General features: G+C 47.3%; 1 protein-coding gene across 1 annotated transcript in view; it reads left to right on the top strand.

Moving 5' to 3' along the window:
- The window catches only part of HUNK (hormonally up-regulated Neu-associated kinase), a 118,498-nt gene that overhangs the window by 55,939 nt on the left and 41,131 nt on the right, over nt 1–21,428 (top strand). The window contains exons 3-4 of the mRNA XM_086934001.1: nt 9,364–9,419; nt 14,768–14,903. Coding sequence (XP_086790127.1) covers nt 9,364–9,419; nt 14,768–14,903 — 192 coding nt within the window. The remainder of the gene's footprint in view (nt 1–9,363; nt 9,420–14,767; nt 14,904–21,428) is intronic.

Raw genomic sequence — 21,428 nt, 5'->3', positions numbered from 1 at the left:
TGGCAGTGTAGCGCAAGCTTCGGAGGGCCCATTGGAGCTCAGTGACGTCTGTGCGGATCTGGGAGCTCACTCCCCATTCATTGGCAGTGTAGCATAAGTATGGGAGGGCCTATTGGTTCTCAGTGACATCTCTGCATGGGAGGGCCCATTGGACCTCAGTGAGATCAGAACGGATCTGGGAGCTCACTCCCTATTTGCTGGCATTGGAGCACAAGATAAGGAGGGCCAAGTTTAGGAGGGCCACTGCAGCGGGCACCAGGGGATTTAATGAAATGTCACTACATGAGACAGAATGTGAGCACAAGGGAAGATCAGGGCGGGCTGCAGTATATTCCAACCCAGACATTATACTGTTGAGTACCAAAGAGGTCTAACATGTTCGAAAGATGTCCACTGTTATTAACAAAGACATGCTTCAGAGGAACCTTCATGAAAAATATCTGAGAGACTCCATCTGTGGGCTCTTTTTTTTCAACAACTGCAGTTCCTGGGAGGTGGGGAGAGGGAGGAGTAGGGGATACGGGTTAATGTCATTACATCTGGTGTATTAATCATTCTGAGACTAATGTCGGTAATTCATCTTGGTGCAATTAATATCGGGAACTAATTTATTTCCGTCCTTTTTTCATTAATTAACGTTCATTAGTATTGGAGTTTCCTTTTTTATATTACTTTTTTTATGCTACTTTTTTTCCTACCTCTTCCCTATAACTTGCATTTTTTCTTTTTTTTAAATGTTTCCCTCTTTAAATTGATATATTCTGCTATTCGTTGCCCTAACTTCCAGTATGTGCGTGCACCCCATTCCCATGTTTTAGTATATGAAGTTGTATTACCGATATGTTTGTCCCAGGACTATTGTCGTCTGTTGTCTGTTGTTCAATTGTGGCAAGTATCACCGATGTCTTATTCACAATATATTAAAGCTCGAAGTGGGAGCCCAGTGTGATGGCGGGCAAGAGGTTAATAAATTCGGTATGTGCCTTTACATGGCCTGCTTGGTTTCCTGTCAACTCCCTACCTTGAGCCAGGGGAACAGAAAGCTGTTTATGTACAGTGTTTTCCTACCCACGTAACCCGTCGCCCATGCTGTTCCGCGATGATGCTTATAGAGGGCGGAATGGCAGAAAATAGCACGTATTTTCCAGTAGCCCAAAATAAAATGATGTAAGTTGACATTCCATGAGTCACAGGCTCTTCTGTGCGAACAATATCTACATACATCTCAGCAGTGTCAAGTGTTTATTATTGGAAACCTGGAAGATCCAGAATTGCCAGTGAGAGGTAGATCGGAGGTGAAAGCGAGGCAGGTAGAAATATGTAGTCACGAAGGGGAACTCACCTTAAGACCGTTTCTGGAGATGGTGATAAAAAGATGGCAGCTGCTCTGACAGTCCAAAACTACCTCTGCTGTGTCATAAATACCTATAGAGCTGTACAAACCGTAATCTCCCCATTCTAATCTGCAGTACCTTCCAAAGGCTACTGCTGTTTCCTGGGCCTGTAGACCCTTCTAGATTCTAAGGCCAATCCCTGGACCCGTAGAGCCTTCCAAAATGCTAATGCCTCCCCTTGGACCTCTAAGGCCTTCCACCCACAAATCTCCTTCTAGACCTGCAGAGCTCACCAACCCGTATTACTTTTCCCTGGATCTGTAGAGTCTTCCAAACTCTAATGAAAGCCACTGGACCTAAATAACCGTCCAATCACTAGTGCCTTTGCTTGGACCCACAGAGCCCTCCAAACACAAACTCATTCCATTGGCCGTGTAGAGCTCTCCAAACAGTATTGCTTTTTCCTGGATCTGCAGAGTCTTCCAAACTCTTAACGCCATTCGCTGGTCCAGCAGAGCCCTCCAAACACTAATGCATTCCATTGGCCCTGTCGAGCTCTCCAAACAGCAATGCTTTTCCATGGACCTTTATAGTCCTCCAAACATCAATACCCTTTCCTGGATAGGCTGAGATATCTAAACACCCATGCTGCTGAGATCTGCAAATGCAAATGTCCCCCACCAAATCTCTGGAGTCCTCCAAACACTGATTAGTTTAAATATTTTTGATTGCTTATACTTTAGAGAAATTAGTAATTTCAGACTCCAGATCAAAAAATGTTCACAAGAAGATTTATTTGAAGTTTGGGCCCAGATTTCATGAGTCCATGTACAATGAGTAGATGCCATGTTTCTTCTCACAAAGGCCGCTTCTTTTATTTGTACAAGAACTGTGCCAATATATTATAGCAACAGATTATGGACATCGCACCAGCACCCGCCAAGACGAACACCAGCAGCACCCACCTCAAGTGCATCCTGCTCAACACCCGCTCCGTCCACAGACACGCCATCGAACTCTGGAACCTTCTAGACGCCACAGCCACTGACGTTGCCTTCCTCACGGAGACCTGGATGAACGCCTCTTCAGCTCCCGACATCGCCATCGCTATCCCAGAGGGCTACAAGATCGTCCGGAGGGACCGAAACGCCAACCAGATGGGAGGAGGCATCGCCATCATCCACAGGAACACCATCCGTCTCACGACCAGCACCGACAACACCCTGACCAGCGCCGAACACCTGCATTTCCAGATCCACACCAACCCGAACACCACCCTCAGAGGCACACTGATCTACCGACCCCCTGGACCACGCACACAATTCAGCGAGGACATCACCGACTTCGTCAGCCCGCATGCCCTCCCCTCCGCTGACTACATCCTCCTGGGAGACCTCAACTTCCATCTGGAGAACAACAACGACCGCAACACCAGCACCCTGCTCGACAACCTCGCCAACCTTGGACTCAAGCAACTGGTGTCCACCCCCACCCACCTCGCCGGACACACACTCGACGCAGTCTTCTCTTCCAGCACAGACATCGACTTCAGCCACGCCACAGAGCTTCAATGGGCGGACCACAGCTGCGTCCACTTCACCTTCAAGAGAACGACGACCCACCAACACCAGCAACAGGCCGCCCGCAGAAGCTGGAACAAGATCACAGCAGACCAGCTCGCCACCTCCCTGAGCCAGCACCCTCCTGCCAGCTCAGCGAACCCCAGCCAGGCCGCCGACAACCTCACGAAGTGGATCAGCAACTGCGCGAACGAACTCGCCCCACTGAGGACCCCGCCTAGCAGACCCGGCAGCAAGAAGGCCCCATGGTTCACCGACGAACTCAAGAGCTCCAAGAAGAACTGCCGAGCCCTCGAGAAAGTCTGGAGAAGGGAACCGACACCGGACAACAGGACCTCCTTCAAACTTGCCACCCGGAAACACCACCAGCTGATCCGCGCCGCCAAGAAAACAGCATTCAAGGACCGGTTGGACAACAACGCACACAACTGCAAGGAACTCTTCAACATCGTGAAAGAGCTTTCCAACTCCAGCGCAGGAAACAAAGACATCACCCCATTGCAAGACCTCTGCAACTCCCTCGCTTCATACTTCCACAACAAGATCGCGGACATACACAACAGCTTCAACAACCAACCAACGCACACCATGACCGAACAACCACCCCCCACCACCACCCTACACGCCTGGACCCCGATCAGCACCGAAGATACCATCTGCACGATGAACTCCATCCACTCCGGATCACCGACCGACCCCTGCCCTCACCACGTCTTCAACAAGGCCGACGCTGTCATCGCACCCCACCTACGAGACATCATCAACACATCCTTCGACACCACCATCTTCCCTGAGAGCTGGAAACACGCCGAACTCAGCGCTCTACTCAAGAAACCAACAGCGGACCCCACCGACCTCAAGAATTACCGCCCCATCTCGCTCCTCCCGTTTCCAGCCAAAGTCATCGAGAAGACCGTCAACAAGCAGATGGCCGCCTTCCTCGAGACGAACGGATCCCTCGACCCCTCACAGTCCGGCTTCCGAGCCAATCACAGCACCGAGACCGCCCTCATCGCCGCCACCGATGACATCCGAGCCCTGATGGACAATGGAGAAACAGCGGCCCTCATCCTCCTAGACCTCTCCGCGGCATTCGACACGGTCTGCCACCGCACCCTAGTACGGCGCCTTAGCAACATCGGAATCCAGGACAAGGCGCTGGAATGGATCATCTCCTTCCTCGACGGAAGAACACAGAGAGTCCGCCTACCACCGTACAAGTCAGAGGCCTCCGAAGTCATCTGCGGCGTCCCTCAAGGATCATCTCTGAGCCCCACCCTCTTCAACGTCTACATGAGCCCCCTCGCGGCCATCGTACGCAAACACAACCTCAGCATAATCTCCTACGCCGACGACACCCAGCTGATCCTCTCCCTGACCAACGACCCCGCCGCCGCCAGAGCCAACCTGCACGAAGGGATGAAAGAGGTAGCCGAGTGGATGACGACCAGCCGCCTGAAACTGAACTCGGACAAGACGGAGGTCCTCATCCTGGGCTCCTCACCCTCCGCCTGGGACGACTCCTGGTGGCCTCCCGCCCTGGGCACCGCACCCAAACCAACAGACCATGCACGCAACCTGGGCTTCATCCTGGACTCCTCCCTCTCCATGACCAGGCAAGTCAACAACGTCTCCTCGGCGTGCTTCAACATCCTACGTATGCTACGGAAGATCTTCTGGTGGATCCCCACCGAGACCAGGAAGACCGTCACCCAGGCCCTCGTCACCAGCCGACTGGACTACGGCAACGCCCTCTACGCCGGTACCACCGCCAAGCTCCAGAAGAGACTCCAGCGGATCCAGAACGCCTCAGCCAGACTCATCCTCGACATCCCACGAACCAGCCACATCCCTGGACATCTGAGAGACCTTCACTGGCTCCCCGTCAACAAAAGAATCACCTTCCGCCTCCTCACCCACGCACACAAAGCCCTACACGACCAAGGCCCGAGCTACCTCAACAGCCGAGTCAACTTCTACGCTCCCAAACGCCACCTCCGATCAGCCAACCACGCCCTCGCCGCCGTCCCCCGCATCCGAAGAGCGACTACAGGAGGAAGGTCCTTCTCCTACCTGGCCGCCAAGACCTGGAACTCCCTCCCGACCGACCTGCGCCTGACCCAAGACCACCTCTCCTTCAGGAAGAAGCTGAAGACCTGGCTGTTCGAGCGGTAGCGGCACCCCCCCCCCCCCCAGCGCCTTGAGACCCTACGGGTATGTAGCGCGCTTTACAAGTGTCACTGATTGATTGATTGATTGATTGACATAGGGCATCAATTCAATGACAGAAGTTAAATGGAGCCTCTTGTTGAAAGGGTGCCATGTTGAAGTGCTCTGTGCCTTCCCTCCGTCCTGTCCTCTACCAGGGCAGTGGACCCTGCTGGTCAGCAGACCCACTGTCCAGGTAGAGGCTGTGCTCACTGTCGCTTCTTAGAGCCACAGTGATTCGCAAAGCACACTCTAGTACAGGTGTGACGAAAGACTCTCTGAAACCAGAACCCAATGGTCAGTCATTTATCAATCCGACAAAAAAAGAACTTCTCCCCCTGTGCCTCAGAACTCAAATACTGGAATCTTTCCCATCAGGACGTTTTTGCCCACTTGCTAACTTTTCGGGAGAACTGTTAAACACCAGCTTCTATTTTTGAGCAGGTCGAGCACATAAAACCCACTCGTCATGGAGCCATAGACCAACAGATGCAATCATGTCAATCTCTTTCTGATCCGCGCCACATGTTGGGGGGTCACTCTCTCTCCTTCTCTCACCATAAACCATGCAAAATGCAATCATTTTTTTTCAGTTTAAAGCTCACTTTATTTCTGGACTCAACAGGGTTATGCAGTTTTCCTTTCCTCCATTATTGCAACATTTCTGGCACCAGAATCTCGAATTTCAGGTTTCTCAGAAGCACCAGTTACTAAAGATTGCCTGCTCCTACCTCCTGTATTGATAGAGTAAATTTCCTGGAAGTACTTTTGCACCTGAATCTGCCGCTCTGGCACCAGCCCCTGCACGAAGATGTGTCTAGCTTGGTTTTACTACCTGTAGGTTAACAGTCTCTGTGCCTCTCTGTTTTATCCTGGTCAGTACTCTCGGCTTGAAGCGCATTGATAGCCCTAGTTCACTACGGATGTTCCTGACGTCCAGGCCCAGCTGGACCAAGAGTTGCCTTGTCGCAGTCCGCAAGGCATTGGATGGCTTTTTCATGCACTGCTGTATACCTTCATGAAAAAGCCCGCCTCCTTACCAACTACTGGGAATTCACGTTTGTAAGGAGAATTGTGAAAAGAATGTTCTTGTCTTAAAAACCAGAGTGCTTTTAAGAGCATATATGCAACAACATAGTAAGGGGCACTTATTCCCTTTCCTGACATCATGGATGCAAATCAATGATCCTGATGTTTGACTCATTATCAGGTTCTCGTTCCGCTTACTGTCCACCTCTTCTGTCAGGTATTGCCCCAGTGGTATGCTCCTGGGGCTGATTCTGCTTTATAGTGCTTACCCTTGACCTGCAGTCTAAGTGCTCTCAGCTTTTGCAGCTAAATGACCGAGGCACAGCTTTTGGCTCTTAGCAACCAAATCAAGCCCTTACAAGCCACCACTGTGGACCACCACTCACAATACAGTCCATTTGGGATGTGTGATCTGGTAGTACAACCATCAATAGGTCAGAACTTCTGTCCTTACTCCAGCCGAGCTGAAGTGCCCTCTGAAATAGCTGCAGTGTGACAGTATCCAACAAAACATCTAAGCACACTTCTGAGGCACCAAACATGCCTGTACCCTCAAGTTTTGCAGCGTGAATCTTTCTGGATTCACTATGCTGTGCATTATTCCGCAGACTTGTGGTTGGGTTCGGATTCGTAGTCTTTTCTTTCTTTCTTTTTTTTTTTTTTCGTAGCCAGGTGGGCGTCAACATCCCACCTTTGGTGTATTTCCGGTGACGTCGGCATGCTTCTAGCGGAATTAGAAAGGGCTACAGTATCAATTCTAGTACAGCAGGAAAGATATATCACCGTAGTCCTTATTAGAACTCATGGCATTTAGTGCAGTGACACCCACACAAGCCAGTTGAATTGTTGGTGTCCGCCTAGGCACTCTATGGCCAAAATAGATACCTTATTTTTTTCCATTATATAAAGTTTGTGTTACTCGACTTAAATTTGATGGAGTTCAGATTGGGACGAGGCCTTCACCAGTCCTCTGTGATCAAAGAGGCAAACAGCAAGTCTAGATGTTAGAGGAGCGTGTGCACGAGCGAGACTTGCTGCCGCAGCTCGCGCTTCCTCAGGCCCGCATCCCACGCGGAGCGCCTAACCTGCCACACTAAAGAGACTGTGACCGAATTCTGATACGTTCTTTGCAATTACTGTCAGGCTGTCACTGACGCGAGTCCCAGAATGTACCGCTGGAGGAGGAGGGCTGTCGACAACCCCAGATTTTTTGTCCTGTGCTTGACAAAATGCATTCATATCTTCACAACTAAATGTGCCTAAGATGCAATTACAGAGACTCCTAGCTTAGGACATGAAGGAGGGGATGAATGAGACTTTGATTACAGCGCTACACCCCATGAGAAACATGCCGGAGTCCGATGAGCCGCTTCTTCTGAAGGCTCCTGCTATTGAGGAGGCAGCTTTGTTTCCATGTGTGCAAGTATCTAGTTACTGGCTGCAGTTTGACGACTTTCCTTCCACCCTATCATTTTGTTGAGGGTGGAAACAGCTGTGCAGCTGGAATAATGCGAGATTGCCAATGCTCTTTCGTTGTTTCCAGTAGAACTCTAAAAATGTTTAATACGTCATTGAGGTTTGGAGGGCATCTGTGGTGTAAATGTGTTCTGGGATGATGTTGAACCAGAAGAATTTGTAAATCCGGTTTTGTTCCCTTGGTGAGTGGACAAATCACAATTTATCCCAAGGTTTATCTAACAGTACTCAAGGGTGTTAGAAACAAACTAAGCCCCCAAAATCGTGTCCTTTTTCTGTTTTTAGACTTATCATTTTGTAATCTAGCCTTCCTGTGCTTCAGCTCTGGCACAAATCATTTTAGAGTGAATGTCAACCGTTGCTTTGTAATCTTTATGTTTATTATAAAGAATGTCCCATGTACTACTGTCACAAGGGTGATTGATCACTGTCACAGCAACTGAATTCATGCTTTACTGTATCAGGTGTTCAGTAAGGACTTATTTCGCCATTTCAGTCGCGCCCCTACCAATTTAATGTTGTACCTCTGCCCTTGCCCAGATCCAGCCCCTACTCTCTCTGGGGCACACTTCATCTTTGCCCTTACTCTATTGAAGCCTCCCACCCTTTCCTTGCCCCGCTTCTCAGAAGTACCACCCGCTTTGTGTCACTATGTCCTGCCGCACCCTCTTTCATTCTTGACTCACTACCATGACATAATATTGGTCTGACTGTCTCTGGCTGGTCACATCCAGATGCCCCCCTGTTCCTCACACTCCAACATTTGTAGTTGAATAAACAAACATAGAGGTTCGGGGATACAAAATGGCGGACCTAAAGCTGCACACATAACACAAAATAATTGTATGGTGGCACCTGTGATGGAATGATAAGCCATGTATACAATGTTCCAAGGCGTTTGGCTCATACATGTATATAGAACACCACGAGCTTCAACTTAGGTTGTTATCTGTGAAAAGTCATCCTTATTGGAAGAGGAAACCTCACACACTTCTTAGTGTCATGCTTCATCAGAGTTGCTTTGAAACAACTGACTTTACACTAGTTACTGGTAACATGTACACCTTCCAGCTCGCCCTAGGGATGCTCTTTTATAAAGCACTGGAGTGGCAGCATTGAAACTTCAGAATATGTTCCCAAGGAAACCCGACAACTTCAGGAAGTGTAAACTGATATAAATTCAGCGGGAGATTGAACTGGATTTGAAACCCTCAATTAAAAGCCTAGTCTTTAGACCAGAGCTGTGGAGGCGGTGCTGTTCCACTTAAATCCTGATTTACATCTTTTGAAAGCAGGTACCAATGAAAATGGAGTGAATTGTATTTGCGGGTGTTGACAGTTCAGCCATGTGTCTACTTTTGTGCAATGTGTAATATCGGCTTCTGCAGGTAGGGGCACTGTTCATGAGGGATCCCAATGGGAAAGCTGTTTAGGACGCTGGAACAGAAGCCTTTGCATATCTAGAGGTGACTCAAGTTTTCCGCTTACATCCAGGGTGGTGGATTTTTTTAGTTTTTCCCCTAACCTTTTAAAAGGGACCGTAGCATTTTTCGTGATGCCACTGATGTGGAGCTCAATTGTGGTGGGGGAGGATTGGTGAGGTAAGAGATGAAATAATATAGTCATGAACCTGTTGAATGGGCAGTTTTATAGAGGAGCATGTGAGATTCAGTTACCTTTTGTAGCCTGCTGGTTTTCATCATTTGACGCCATGGTGTCTTATTCTGTTTCTACAGGGACTTGAAGATCGAAAACCTTCTACTGGATGAAAACAACAACATCAAACTGATTGGTAGGCACCTTCTTAAAGTTGAGAGCTATCTAGCCTGCTGATGCCTTTTTACCTAGTTGAATGAAAAAGGGCCATTTTGCCTAAACAGATAATCCCTTTTTTCCCTTCTTACGTCTATCTTAATGTTTCAAGTACCTTAAGTGACCATTTAAAGGTCAGCAGAACCTGTCTTCGGGTTCTACCACCTCACTTGCAGGTGGGGGGACCATTGGGTTAATGTAAGTGGAACCACATATGGCTTTGCTATTGGAAACCTTTTACTGGGCTACCCACCAACCACTGGGCCGCCAGGTCTCACGGTCCCCGCCAGCCATTGCCATGGAAAACACACTAAGGCCCTGAGATGCAGGTAGACAACCTTCTGCGTGCCAAGACGGCTCCTTTTTGGGTTTTTTAAACACACTCTTACTTAAGGAGGTAATATAACAAAAACAAAAAACACACAAACTGTTTATATAACAGAAACAAAAAGCACAGAAAGCCAAACTAAGATGGCGCCCCCAGAGCACTGGAGGTACAGAGGTCTCCACCAGGCCATAACAGGATCTCATAACATGGCGGACAGCCTTCTCCCAGAGGAACAGAGGCTTGGGCCTACCTCAGCTAACGTGTCAGGCTGCATGGCGGCCTCTGGATTATCTAGTTAGACCCTAAACTTTTTAGAAGTTATAATTAGCAATTCTAAACCTAATCCCAAGAATATATTTTCAGGACGAAATACTTGATGATCGTTTAATCTTTTTTTGTTTGTTTTTGTTCTTTTAATGAAAGGGAATCGAAATTAACTTGCCAACTCCAGAGGTTAGCTTTGAAGTCCTCTAATGGTGGTAATAGCATATCCTGTTTTGCTGCACCAGCTGCAGGGCCTTTAAACGTATTTATAGCCATATTGTGTAATATTTTGATCTCCTTCAATGCAAGCTCAGGAGCTCAGATGTTATGATGACCAGCATGTTATATTATTCTATTGTCTCTGTTTGCTTTATGTTAAGTTCCTTATAAGTCACAAAAATGTACTTCTCCCCTCCTGAGTCCACAAATTCGTACCAGAAATTTCGGCCTTACATTCAGCCATTTAAAAATAAAAAATAAAAAACAAGGTAATGAAGTATATAAACCGAGTGGGCTGGTTACAGAGGCCCACACAGCTACCCAGGGCCTGGTATAGGGAGACATATTTTTTTTATAAAAGAAGATTGTGAGATTCCACAAAAGATAGGCCGATGGGGCTGTGTCGGGGTCAGTTGTGTGTGGCCCAACGCCAGCCTGCCTTTAAGAGCGCTATTGTGTGAAGTCTCCGGTTCCCCCTGCATACCCCAGATTGCATCTGCTCTGGTACACTGTGTGTAGTGTACCCAGCCCCCTTCTGTCGCTTTCTTGCCTTCGTTCCCACCCCGTGTGCATCTGTCCAATATGCCAGGTCTGCATAATTACACGATCACACGTGGGCGTTGTCATGTTCATCTGAATTGCTAATTCCAGGCAGGATACAGTGCGCGCCCTTTCCACCAGCTTGTGCGGCTTCTGTGGCAAACAGGAAGTACTCGGAGGCCTTTTCTTGAGCCCCTGCCAGCAAAACGTTTCTCTGAAAGAAATGAATGGCTCTGAGACCTATTCATCAGAGCCCTGAGGGGAAACTTCGCGCGAGAGGCCTGCACAACCTGAGCATTGGGCCCCAGGGCGGGGGGAGCTGCGGGGGGCGCGCGAACAAGAGCGTGCAGGGATAGCGTGCCTGTGCACAGCAGGACTTCCGGTCGCAAAGGTGGGTTCGGCACAGATGCTTCTGAGAGGTATGTTGCAAACTGTGAATCTTGTGGAGCGATGGAAGGCGAGCACTATATGTTCAGGGCCACATGAATTATGCAATTGTGCGGCTGTGGCGTTTCTGGCATAATTATGGACCTGCCGCTTTTGCCGCGTTATCCGAAATCTGCATGATCTGCAGATTTTAACAAAAAAAATGTTTTCTAGGTTAAGCGGTTCAAAAGTTACTAAAAATGCAGCAACGTGTGTTGCCACACAGTGTAGGGCCCTTTGCAAATGTTTAATTACTGCTCACCTTTCTGTAGTTTATTGCTATGTTTGGGGGTTAAACTGGTACTAAATAGGTGCAACCCATGAACAGTGTTAACAACTTTTAAAATGGCAAAATAACGGAGCAATACTATCAAAAAAATACTGATTTACGCTTGGCTTTTCTTGCCACATAATTTAGTCAACCATGCTGCATAATTTGCCTCTGCCCTGCTGCAAAATTCCTGTGACCCTGCCTATGGTACAGAAATAGTGTGTGTGCGGCCACCCCTGCACTCAAAAAGATGTTTTTACATCTACATTATCGACCTCACAAGGATGAAAGGCTGAGTGGGCCTGCCAAGATTTAAGCCTGTGACCACGAGTCAAACACAGGCCCCTATAGTGGACGCGTTAGTCCACTAAGCCACCAGACCCCACGTGGAATACCTGGGTTAAACAGATACCTTAAGTGGAATTGTGGCTACCGAGACCATTATCACACACTACATACACACATGTATTATGTTGTAGAAACAGATTTCCACAATTGCAAATCATGCCACAAAAGCCACACAGAGAACTTTGCCAGGAAGCTAATCTGCTAGATTAGTGTCCTGGAAAGCTACTAACTATCCTCCCAAGAGCACCTACATTTAGTAGGCGTCATTTGTGATTCTCGTAGTGTGGCACAGTCTCAGAAGTGCAACTGAAACTCCATTCTTGAAAAATATCTCAGGATAGTCTTTATAAGGTACAATGACAGCAATATCAAACCTCTCAGTGGCTTCCTTGTATCATTTGTCTGCTGTGACTTCTTCCTGCCCTTATCTGCCCTATTACCACTTTCTAGAAATTGTAGGAAGTGATACTCTACGGCGATAGGACAATACTACTTCTCCCATCTTCGACCCAGTCCTGTCATGAATGTGTTCTACCCCCAGAGACAGGGCGTGTGCCTCCTATGCGTCAGTAATTCACATTTTAAAACATTTTCTTAATCCAGGTATCCCACAGGGGCGCACATTTCACGGTACTTATCAGATCACTTCAGGGAAATTTGTCTGGAACATTGGGGAAAATCTCTAATCTCCCCTTTAAGATGCATTGAAGGAAAGTGATTACTGCAGAAGTAAGGAGCACAACCATAAAAATAATAATAAATCTGGGAAAGAAATAGGCACAAATAGTTGTTCCACAAAACTAGAGGGAGTTCATAAGTGTGTACGTGCCTGTAACGCGAGCACCATTTTCAGGGCCCTTGCGAATGAAGCACACAGCCGCCTTTAATGAGTTCAGCATGATGGCCAACTTCCCTTAAGTCATGCAAGCCAGTGAACTTGTACCATCTTGGAGAAATTCAAACCAAATGAACTTTGCCTTCCTTTGAAGGCCTGCTCTTTTCTAGGCGTGCTCTGCCTTTTGCTGACTCTGCAGCCCTTTGTTTTCCCAAGGTCACCACAAGCCCGAAAGGCAAACCTGGCTCTGTTTTTTCAAGGCCTTGAATCATCCAGGGTAGCAGGGAAATAGTTCAGGCTAACCACCATGGCTCTGACACAGTAGAAACAACCACACAGTCATAATCTGAGAGCTTATCTCATGAAATGTTTTTTTAAAAACCTCACCAGAAGCCATGCGATTACAGATATTAAATTGGGATCATTTCATTCTGACATACTTTTCTCCAGACTTGGATCGTTCATAGATTCCCATTATTAAATTAATCCCCTTTGTGAGGGGGGAATCATGGCAGGCGACATAGCCTTATAGCCCGCCGTAGAGGGCTATACCGGCTATTAAAGACCTTCTCCAGCGTTGACGAGGGCCTTTAACAAGGGAGAGGGACTTTAATAGCGGGTATAGCCCAGCTACAAAGGGCTATAAGGCTATTAGAACATTCTGCCACCAGAGGGCAGAATGTTCTAACAAAAAAAACAAAGCCTTATGGGAGCGTGAGGGGATTGGAATCCCATCAGGCTCCATGAAGCCTTTGTTCACAGCCAGAGCTGTGTACAAAGAAACATCGGAATGTTGGAGCTCCAGGCGTATATCAGCCATTATAAGCCCGGAGCACTCCATTGTTTTCAATGGAGCTTCCAACATTCCAATGTTCTAATATAGCCTTCGGGCTATACCGGCTATTAAAGGCCCGCTGAATCGTTAAAGGCCCGAGCCGAAGGCGAGGGACTTTAAAGAGACAGCGGGACTTTAATTGCCGGTATAGCCCTGCTACGAAGGGCTATAAGGCTATTAGAACATTCTGCCACTAGAGGGCAGAATGTTCTAACAAATTAAACAAAGGGTTCTCGAACCCTGAGGGGATATAAATCCCCTCGAGCTTCGAGAAGCCTTTGTAGAACATTAGAATGTTGCTCTGCAGGCCTTTACCGGCCCGTAGAAGCAGGGAGCACTCCATTGTCTGCAATGGAGCTCCCAACATTCCAATGTTCTAATACATGTTAAAACACCATTGATAACAGAACACTATTTCAATATTGTATTATTGTACAGTCTATTTGGCACAGTGTGTGACCTAAACTCTCTCTCGCCATTAAGGGAAAGGAAAATATAAAATATTTCAGCTAAGTTACTAAGGGTCTCTTTAGGCTAAACCAAACATCCTTTTTGTTTTCAGCAAATGTGATACTGTTTTCTTAATGCTGAGACCAAATGGTGCTCTGTCTTTAACAAACGAGTTTGTGTATCTTAAGTGTGAACCAAGGTGCCAAAATACAAGTATCTACAGGGGAAGAATCCCATTCTTGATTCACAATATGGTGGAATTTCTGTGGGAGCAATTCTGCAATGAGGGGTGTGTTGTAGTGTGTTAGGGTGGCACTGCCTCTAAAACCTGGGGAGCATCTTTAAGAGTTTTTAAATGGTGACTAACCTTCTTCAGGCAGTTTCCCACCCCAAACATCTTGGTACATCCACTCTTGACAAGGGCAGGGCTAAATCTCCTTTCATTGTGGTATTGGAAAGAGAACACCCTCAAAAATTGGGGGTCAGAAAGGGATCCCCAATGGAAAAATTGGAAAGTGCAAATGCATTAATACTCCTGTACTTTTCCGTGTGCCTAAATTGGGGTCAATGACCATAGTCCTGGGAATCTGTGACAGTCTTAGCTTCCAATAAGTGCTCCAGGAATTCCTTCAGAATTTCTTTAAAGTCTGATATTTTACTCAAAATGTAGGCATTAACATATGGGAACAAATGTATTTCCTTTCAATTACATTTTTTATGTATTGTACGCTACATGCCATTTTGTTGTCTTTACTCGCCCATTTTGTTCGGGCCTGTCGACTGATCCTGTATTGCTTCTTCTGTTTCTGCAGACTTTGGGTTAAGCAACTGTGCGGGCATCTTGGGCTACTCGGACCCCTTCAGCACGCAGTGTGGCAGCCCAGCCTACGCGGCCCCCGAGCTGCTCGCCAGGAAGAAGTATGGCCCCAAAGTGGACGTGTGGTCAATGTGAGTTTGAAAAGAAGAATCCTGCTTCTCTTTTTCCACTTGTGATGCCAGTGTGTCGAGTCGCCTCTGAAATGCAAGAACGCACTATTCAGGTTCTCACACCCCAGAGAAATGGCTGCCACAAGGACATGCGTTCCCCCTCTCAAGCGAGAGCTCTATCCAGCGAGCACTGAGGCGGATGAAAGGTGAATACAGAATGTGGCTGATGGCCTGACGGTGGCACTAGATGTACAGGACGGAGTCTCCTCCATAAGAGGTCCTTACTGTTGTATGTCCTCTTCGGGTGTCGGTAGGGGATAATAATAGATCGCGAAAGAGAGGTCCAGTTAATATAGCAGGGGTGGAATCCAAGCACCCCTGCAGCTCTGGCCTCTGGAGTTCCACCTACAAGTTCCACCAGAAGATCTAGAACATTGCTGCCACTAAAACCAAGCCATAATCTTACATTTAATTTAGAAGGAGGACCATATAACAAGCAGTAACCCCGAACTCCACTGGCATTAAAACTTAGGACGTCACAAAGCACCCGTTGGCCAGAGCCCCAGTTTTAATAAATTCAAGGAACACAAACGATGACACCTGGCCAGCACCCCACTGTCATTAAAACTCGCCCTGAAGGACTGGGTTCTTTGGACCCAGCGGTGCCAGGGCACAACACCTGAAACCTTCGTGGGTAACCTGCTCCGGCGTACAAATCACAGAGACACGGGACACTTCCTTCGGCGTCAAAGAGTCAAGGTTTATTTACTGCAGGGAACACAGAAGTCACAAGAAGTACATCGAGTGTAGTTCGGGGAGACTGCTTCAAATTGTATTTGTGGATCGCTCCTTTTATACAGTTTCTACCCATAGGATAACATGATACACAATAGTTTACAACCTGGTTCCCACAAGTCGCTCTCAGAGGGGTCGCTTAGATCACTTTGAAACACACAAGATCCGGAACATAAGTGCGGAAACATTTGGCGGTTCCCAACTGTAAAAACCCATCTTCCCACCATTAGCAAATTCCAATCAGCAGTAAAGTAGATCGAAACAGGAACGAAGACAGGTGCAGAGGAAGACGGGGACAGGGGGAGATCGGAAAGGGTGTAAAAGGGGAGTGTCGAGAAGCACGAGATACAGGCATCAAAGGGACGTGCCTAATGAGATGCACGGCTGAGACAATAAGCCCGTGCGGCAAGATGAGCCTCGAGCGGCGCCATCTGCCTTACAGTAGCATCCCCCTCGTCATAAAGACACTTTCAAAGAACATGTGTCTTCCGCAAATATCTTGGGAGTCCCAGGGTCGCGAAGCGGACAGCGTCCGTTCGCTGGCTACTTGAGGGCAAGAGACAAAATGGATGCCGTATCTAAGATGGAACCCGTGGGTACAGATGACAAACCCACATAACAAACGAACGGTTTAAGTTAGCACAGCGAAACTGCGCACACTTGCTAAACTCGTCATTTGCGGTTCATAGATACTAGACTCGACCATATTCGTGTGAGTCGAAAACACCACTTACAATTGTCACGGAACCTCAGACGCTCCTTTTGCCCTCATGTAGGCAAGCACTAGTCGGAATCATACTCGATATTCATCAGACCATCAAGATGTCGTTGTAGCATAGCTCTGTCCAACCGAGTCCCCTTGGTAACAGATGGTTGTCTCATACACGTTGTAGCACAGAGGCCACATAAGGCAGGACCACACTGCACACAAAGGCAACACGTGAACAGGAACACTACCACAACCCCGATGATCGTCAGAATCTTCCAACCCCAAGTCGACACCAGGCCCCAAAACCAACCAAGTAGCGTCCAATCCCCTACATCCACGTGTATGGATTCGGAGATCTTGTGCAACTTCGAGATGGCTTGATAGACAGTAGGAGCATTATCTGGAATGAAAATGCAACAGCTCGAATGGATCACTTTACATACCCCACCGCGATCTGCTAAGACAACATCTAAAACCATACGGTTTTGTAATGTCATAAGTCTCTCCGCCTGAAGTTCTGTGGTGATATTACCAAGGGCACTGGCAGTAATGTTAGCTGTCGATTCTACCACTCGAGTCAAATGTCTCAGGTTCCTACTATTAACCATAGGTCCCCAAAACGGGAGGAAACCCTTGAAAAAGTCTCCTGCCTCTTGACCGGCAGTATCCTCTTCACTAATTACGCCTCGTACAACTCTAGTCTTATGATAATCGGCATCTACAGTAAACGTCGGAGGCAACAGATTTGCAACAAAACATGAGCCCATGAAGTCTGCGGGCAACCATGTGTATGCACGATCATGACAGATGAAGTACGTACCCTTGGCAGCCAGAAGCACAGGGATCGGGGACATTGACAGAACGTAACTTTCAGTGCAAGCACTTACTCCAAGTGAGGCTTGCGAGCCACGACCCACAAGACAAAGATTACCAGTGTGGGGTACGACCCATATTGGAGACGAGCTTTTAAGCTGCTTTTCATTAGTGAACGTACTATATTCCCCTCTATTCGGTGCCCTATAGGCTTGTACCTCTGCCTTAGGGATGAGATAAGCATCATGGATCTCATCTTCCAAATCCTGTATTATCATCGATACCACCCACTGCCATGAGGTAGGACCCGGTTTGGGGGAACGTTCTGGAGAGGGGTGGAAACCTAGTGCGCTTCGAAGCATTGTTTGGTATGCTCGAGCTGACCCTTGGGAACTATACGGTAACACCAGATATGGAATTCCCTTACCCGTAGTATGTGGCATCAACCCACACACCCAACAATTAGTAGTGTTAACCACTAACTGATGCTGATGGAGGAGCTGGATAAAGGAATTGTTGCGGAATTCTACACGTCTAGCCTGTTCGTGTTCTGGTAACATATGAAAGGAATGAGGAGAAGCAGTAGAAGTAATATTAGGGTAAGGAGTAGGAGTAGGGGTAGGAAGTAAGAAGTAAGACATAGTGTAATACACCCCACCCGCCAAAAATGCGGAAGCAGTTAAAAACAGTACAAACAATTGGAATACAAAACATTTAGTACGACTAAGTTTCTGCAGTTTGACTCTATACGCCTGCGTTCCTTCCAAATCGTTCAGCTTCAAAAATGCCATTTCCCTACGACCGTCCGCAACGTTTCTTGACGCACTTCGTTCTGTGCAGCAATAGTCAATTCCCAGGAGTTCCTAGGAACCGACGGCCTTTAACCTAGCGTCAAGACCTACTGTCCAGAAGGAAGTACGCGCGCGGCCCTACGGCCCTCAATACACAATATGTATTTTATTTAGCACAAATAATTCAGCTGTGGAAGGAAAAAGATACAAGAAAAAAATCTTGATATATGTACAAAACAATTTTCAATGATACGAATGTTCAAAGTTGATCATGGGAAACGAAGATATTGCAGTTATCAATTTCAGCAAAGCAAGAAAAAAATTTATTTGTCCTTAGTATGAGAACGCAAAGAATATCGATGTTTCCCAGGACGTGTCTGCTCGTCAAACAAAGGATCTGTCGAAGAGACAGCGTCCTGTTGATCAGTTTGCTGATTTGGTCTTGAGTCTTTTGCTGACAATGTTCCAACAATGGCTTTCTGCTGCGCTGAGTGTTCACCAACAAGTTGTGCGTCACTGAAAGGTACAAACGCCGGCAATGTCGCTGCTTCTGTTGACGCAATGCCTTTCCTCACCCACGGGTCTGCCGGCAAAGGAATAGGGACTCGCTTACAATGGGTAGCATGTACCCAGTTCTTCCGTCCCTCAAGACGAACGGCAGTCCTCGTGGCCAAAAGCACCTGGTGAGGTCCAACAAAGCGGGGGTCCAGATTCTTCTTGCGCGAAAAATTTCGGGTGACAACCCAATCACCAGGCTGGAGCTGGTGGCCTGGACCCTCCGTCTGCGTCGGCAAGGCGTCGTAAACCTGTTGATGAATTAACCTCAGTTTAGCAGTCAAGTCATGTAAGTAGTCAATCAACATCGGGTACTCAAGATCAACGAATATACCTGGCCTAGGAACCCCCCACACATTCGCAGGACGGCCGAACACTATTTCATAGGGACTAAGCCCTATTCGGGAGTGTACAGTCGCCCTAGTTGACAGTAATGCTAGAGGCAAAGCGTCAGGCCACGAAAGTCCAGTCGTAGCCTGGATCTTCGCTAATTTCAGTTTAAGGGTGCCATTGTACCCTTCAACCAATCCAGCTGACTGGGGATGATTGGCGCTGTGGAATTTCTGATTAATTCCAAGGCCCTTACACACACTCCTCATCACACTTCCAACAAACTCACTTCCGTTATCTGACCACACGACTCTAGGCATTCCATACCGAGGAAAGTATTCCTTCAGTAGGATTTTCGCAGTAGACAAAGCAGTATTATCTTTGAGGGGATAGGCCTCGATCCATCGGGAGAATGCGCAAACCACAACCAAAACGTATTTCAGGTTATTGCATCGCTCCATATGGATGAAGTCCAATTGGATCACCTCAAAGGGATACGAAGGAGGAGCAAAACTGCCAGGGGGAGTTGGGGTTCCTTTGCCAGGATTGTACATTATACACACCATACAATTCTTCACCAAACGTTCAGCACACTTAGTAATTCCATCATTCTTCCACACATCAGCCAACAACTTGCAAATACCTTTCGCGCTAATATGTGCTAACCCATGTGCCATTTGCACAACGGCCAGTACATACGCATCAGGCAACATCCATCTTTTCTGATCTGACAAATCAATCCAGCAACCATTCACATCCAACCTTCCCGTACTTTCTTTCCACTTCATCTTTTCAGTGTCGGTGGCCTCATTCTGAATTGCTTTCACACTCTCTATAGTATTCTCACACATACTTGATTCTGTAGGCCACCTAACCGAATTCGTCACATACATTCGAGTGCTAAGGTTCCGGGCAGTCTCCTTAGCAATCTCATCTGCAAACGCATTACCACGACCAACATCATCCGTCACCTTACGATGCGCACTACATTTAACAATTGCAACTTGAGCAGGCAAAGTCAATGCATCCAAAAGATCGTTCACAAGCTGGCCATGCTGTATTTTCGTGCCATGTGACGTCAAGAAACCACGTTCTCGCCACAATCGTCCGAAACTATGCGCTACACCGAAAGCATACTGACTGTCGGTGTACACATTCACACGTTTACCTTTTGCTAATACACATGCTCTAGTAAGAGCGATCAGCTCTGCAGCTTGGGCAGAATTCTGATTCAATCTCGCAGTCTCAACAACAGTATTCAATGTCACCACAGCATAAGCAGTAGTCACATCACCATTCGGCAATTTAAAACATGACCCATCCACATACAGGGTGCCATCCGGGTCTTCCAATGGGGTGTTTTTAAGGTCCACACGACCTTTTGTTTCCTCCTCTGTACGCAAGTAACAGTCATGTTCTGTTACTGCATCTGACTCTGCACTAATTGGTAACAAAGTTGCCGGATTTAGGACATTACAACGTTTTATCTGAATGTGGCTTGCCAAGAGCGTCAATTCGTACCCAGATAACCTCGCACTCGTCAAGTGCTGAGTTTTCGTACGGTTCAAAAGAGTATCGACTGCATGCGGAACCATCACCGTAAGCATATTATCCATGACCAATCCTGCTGATTGTCGGATGGAGACCGCAGCTGCCGCAGTTGCTCTCAAACAACTCGGCAATGCTCTAGCTACTGGGTCTAAGGTCGAGGAAAAATATGCACATGGACGTTGCTTACCACCAAAAGGTTGCGTTAAGACGCTTAAAGCACAACCTTCCCTCTCGTGAACATATAACGTGAACGGTTTACTGTAATCAGGGGTACCTAACACAGGGGCCGAACACAATGAATCACGTAATTCAGAAAAACGTTTCTGACATTCTTCCGTCCATGGTAAAGGAGTCGAAACATCCTTGCACGTAAGAGCCACCAATGGTTTCGCTAGCAATGAAAAATTAGGAATCCACTGCCTGCAGTACGATGTGATACCTAGAAAGGCACGCACATCTCTTTGGGTTTGTGGCACAGCCATGCGCGCAATCGCTGCAATTCTCTCTGGGGTCAATCTCCTTCCCTCCTTTGACAATAAGTGACCTAGATAGGTTACTTCTTGACAACAATATTGGAGTTTAGAAGGTGACACCTTGTGATTTAACTCACAGAGATGTTGCAGCAACGACACTGTAGCAATTTTGCAAATGTCCTGAGTATCAGCAGCCACCAATAAGTCGTCGACGTATTGGATTAAAGCCGCACCAACCGGTAACCTAAACGCATCTAGTTGACCCTTCAAAGCTTGACTGTAAATCGATGGACTTTCACAGTAGCCCTGAGGAGCGCGTTTGAACCGGAAGCTACGTCCACCAAGAGAGAAACCGAAAAGGTCCCTGCTCTCTTCGGCAATCGGGATGCTGAAAAACGCATTTTTCAAATCAATCACCGAAAACCATGAAGCCGTAGCTGGAATCAGAGTCAGTAGCGCCGTAATGTCAGGCACAACAGGGAATTGAGGAACCACAATTTTATTCACCTCCCGTAAATCAATAACAAAA

The sequence above is a fragment of the Lissotriton vulgaris genome, chromosome 8 (assembly GCF_964263255.1).
Source record: "Lissotriton vulgaris chromosome 8, aLisVul1.2, whole genome shotgun sequence".
Classification (NCBI taxonomy): domain Eukaryota; kingdom Metazoa; phylum Chordata; class Amphibia; order Caudata; family Salamandridae; genus Lissotriton; species Lissotriton vulgaris.
Note: the sequence above shows the minus strand (reverse complement) of the source record. Positions and strands in the feature narration are given on the sequence as shown.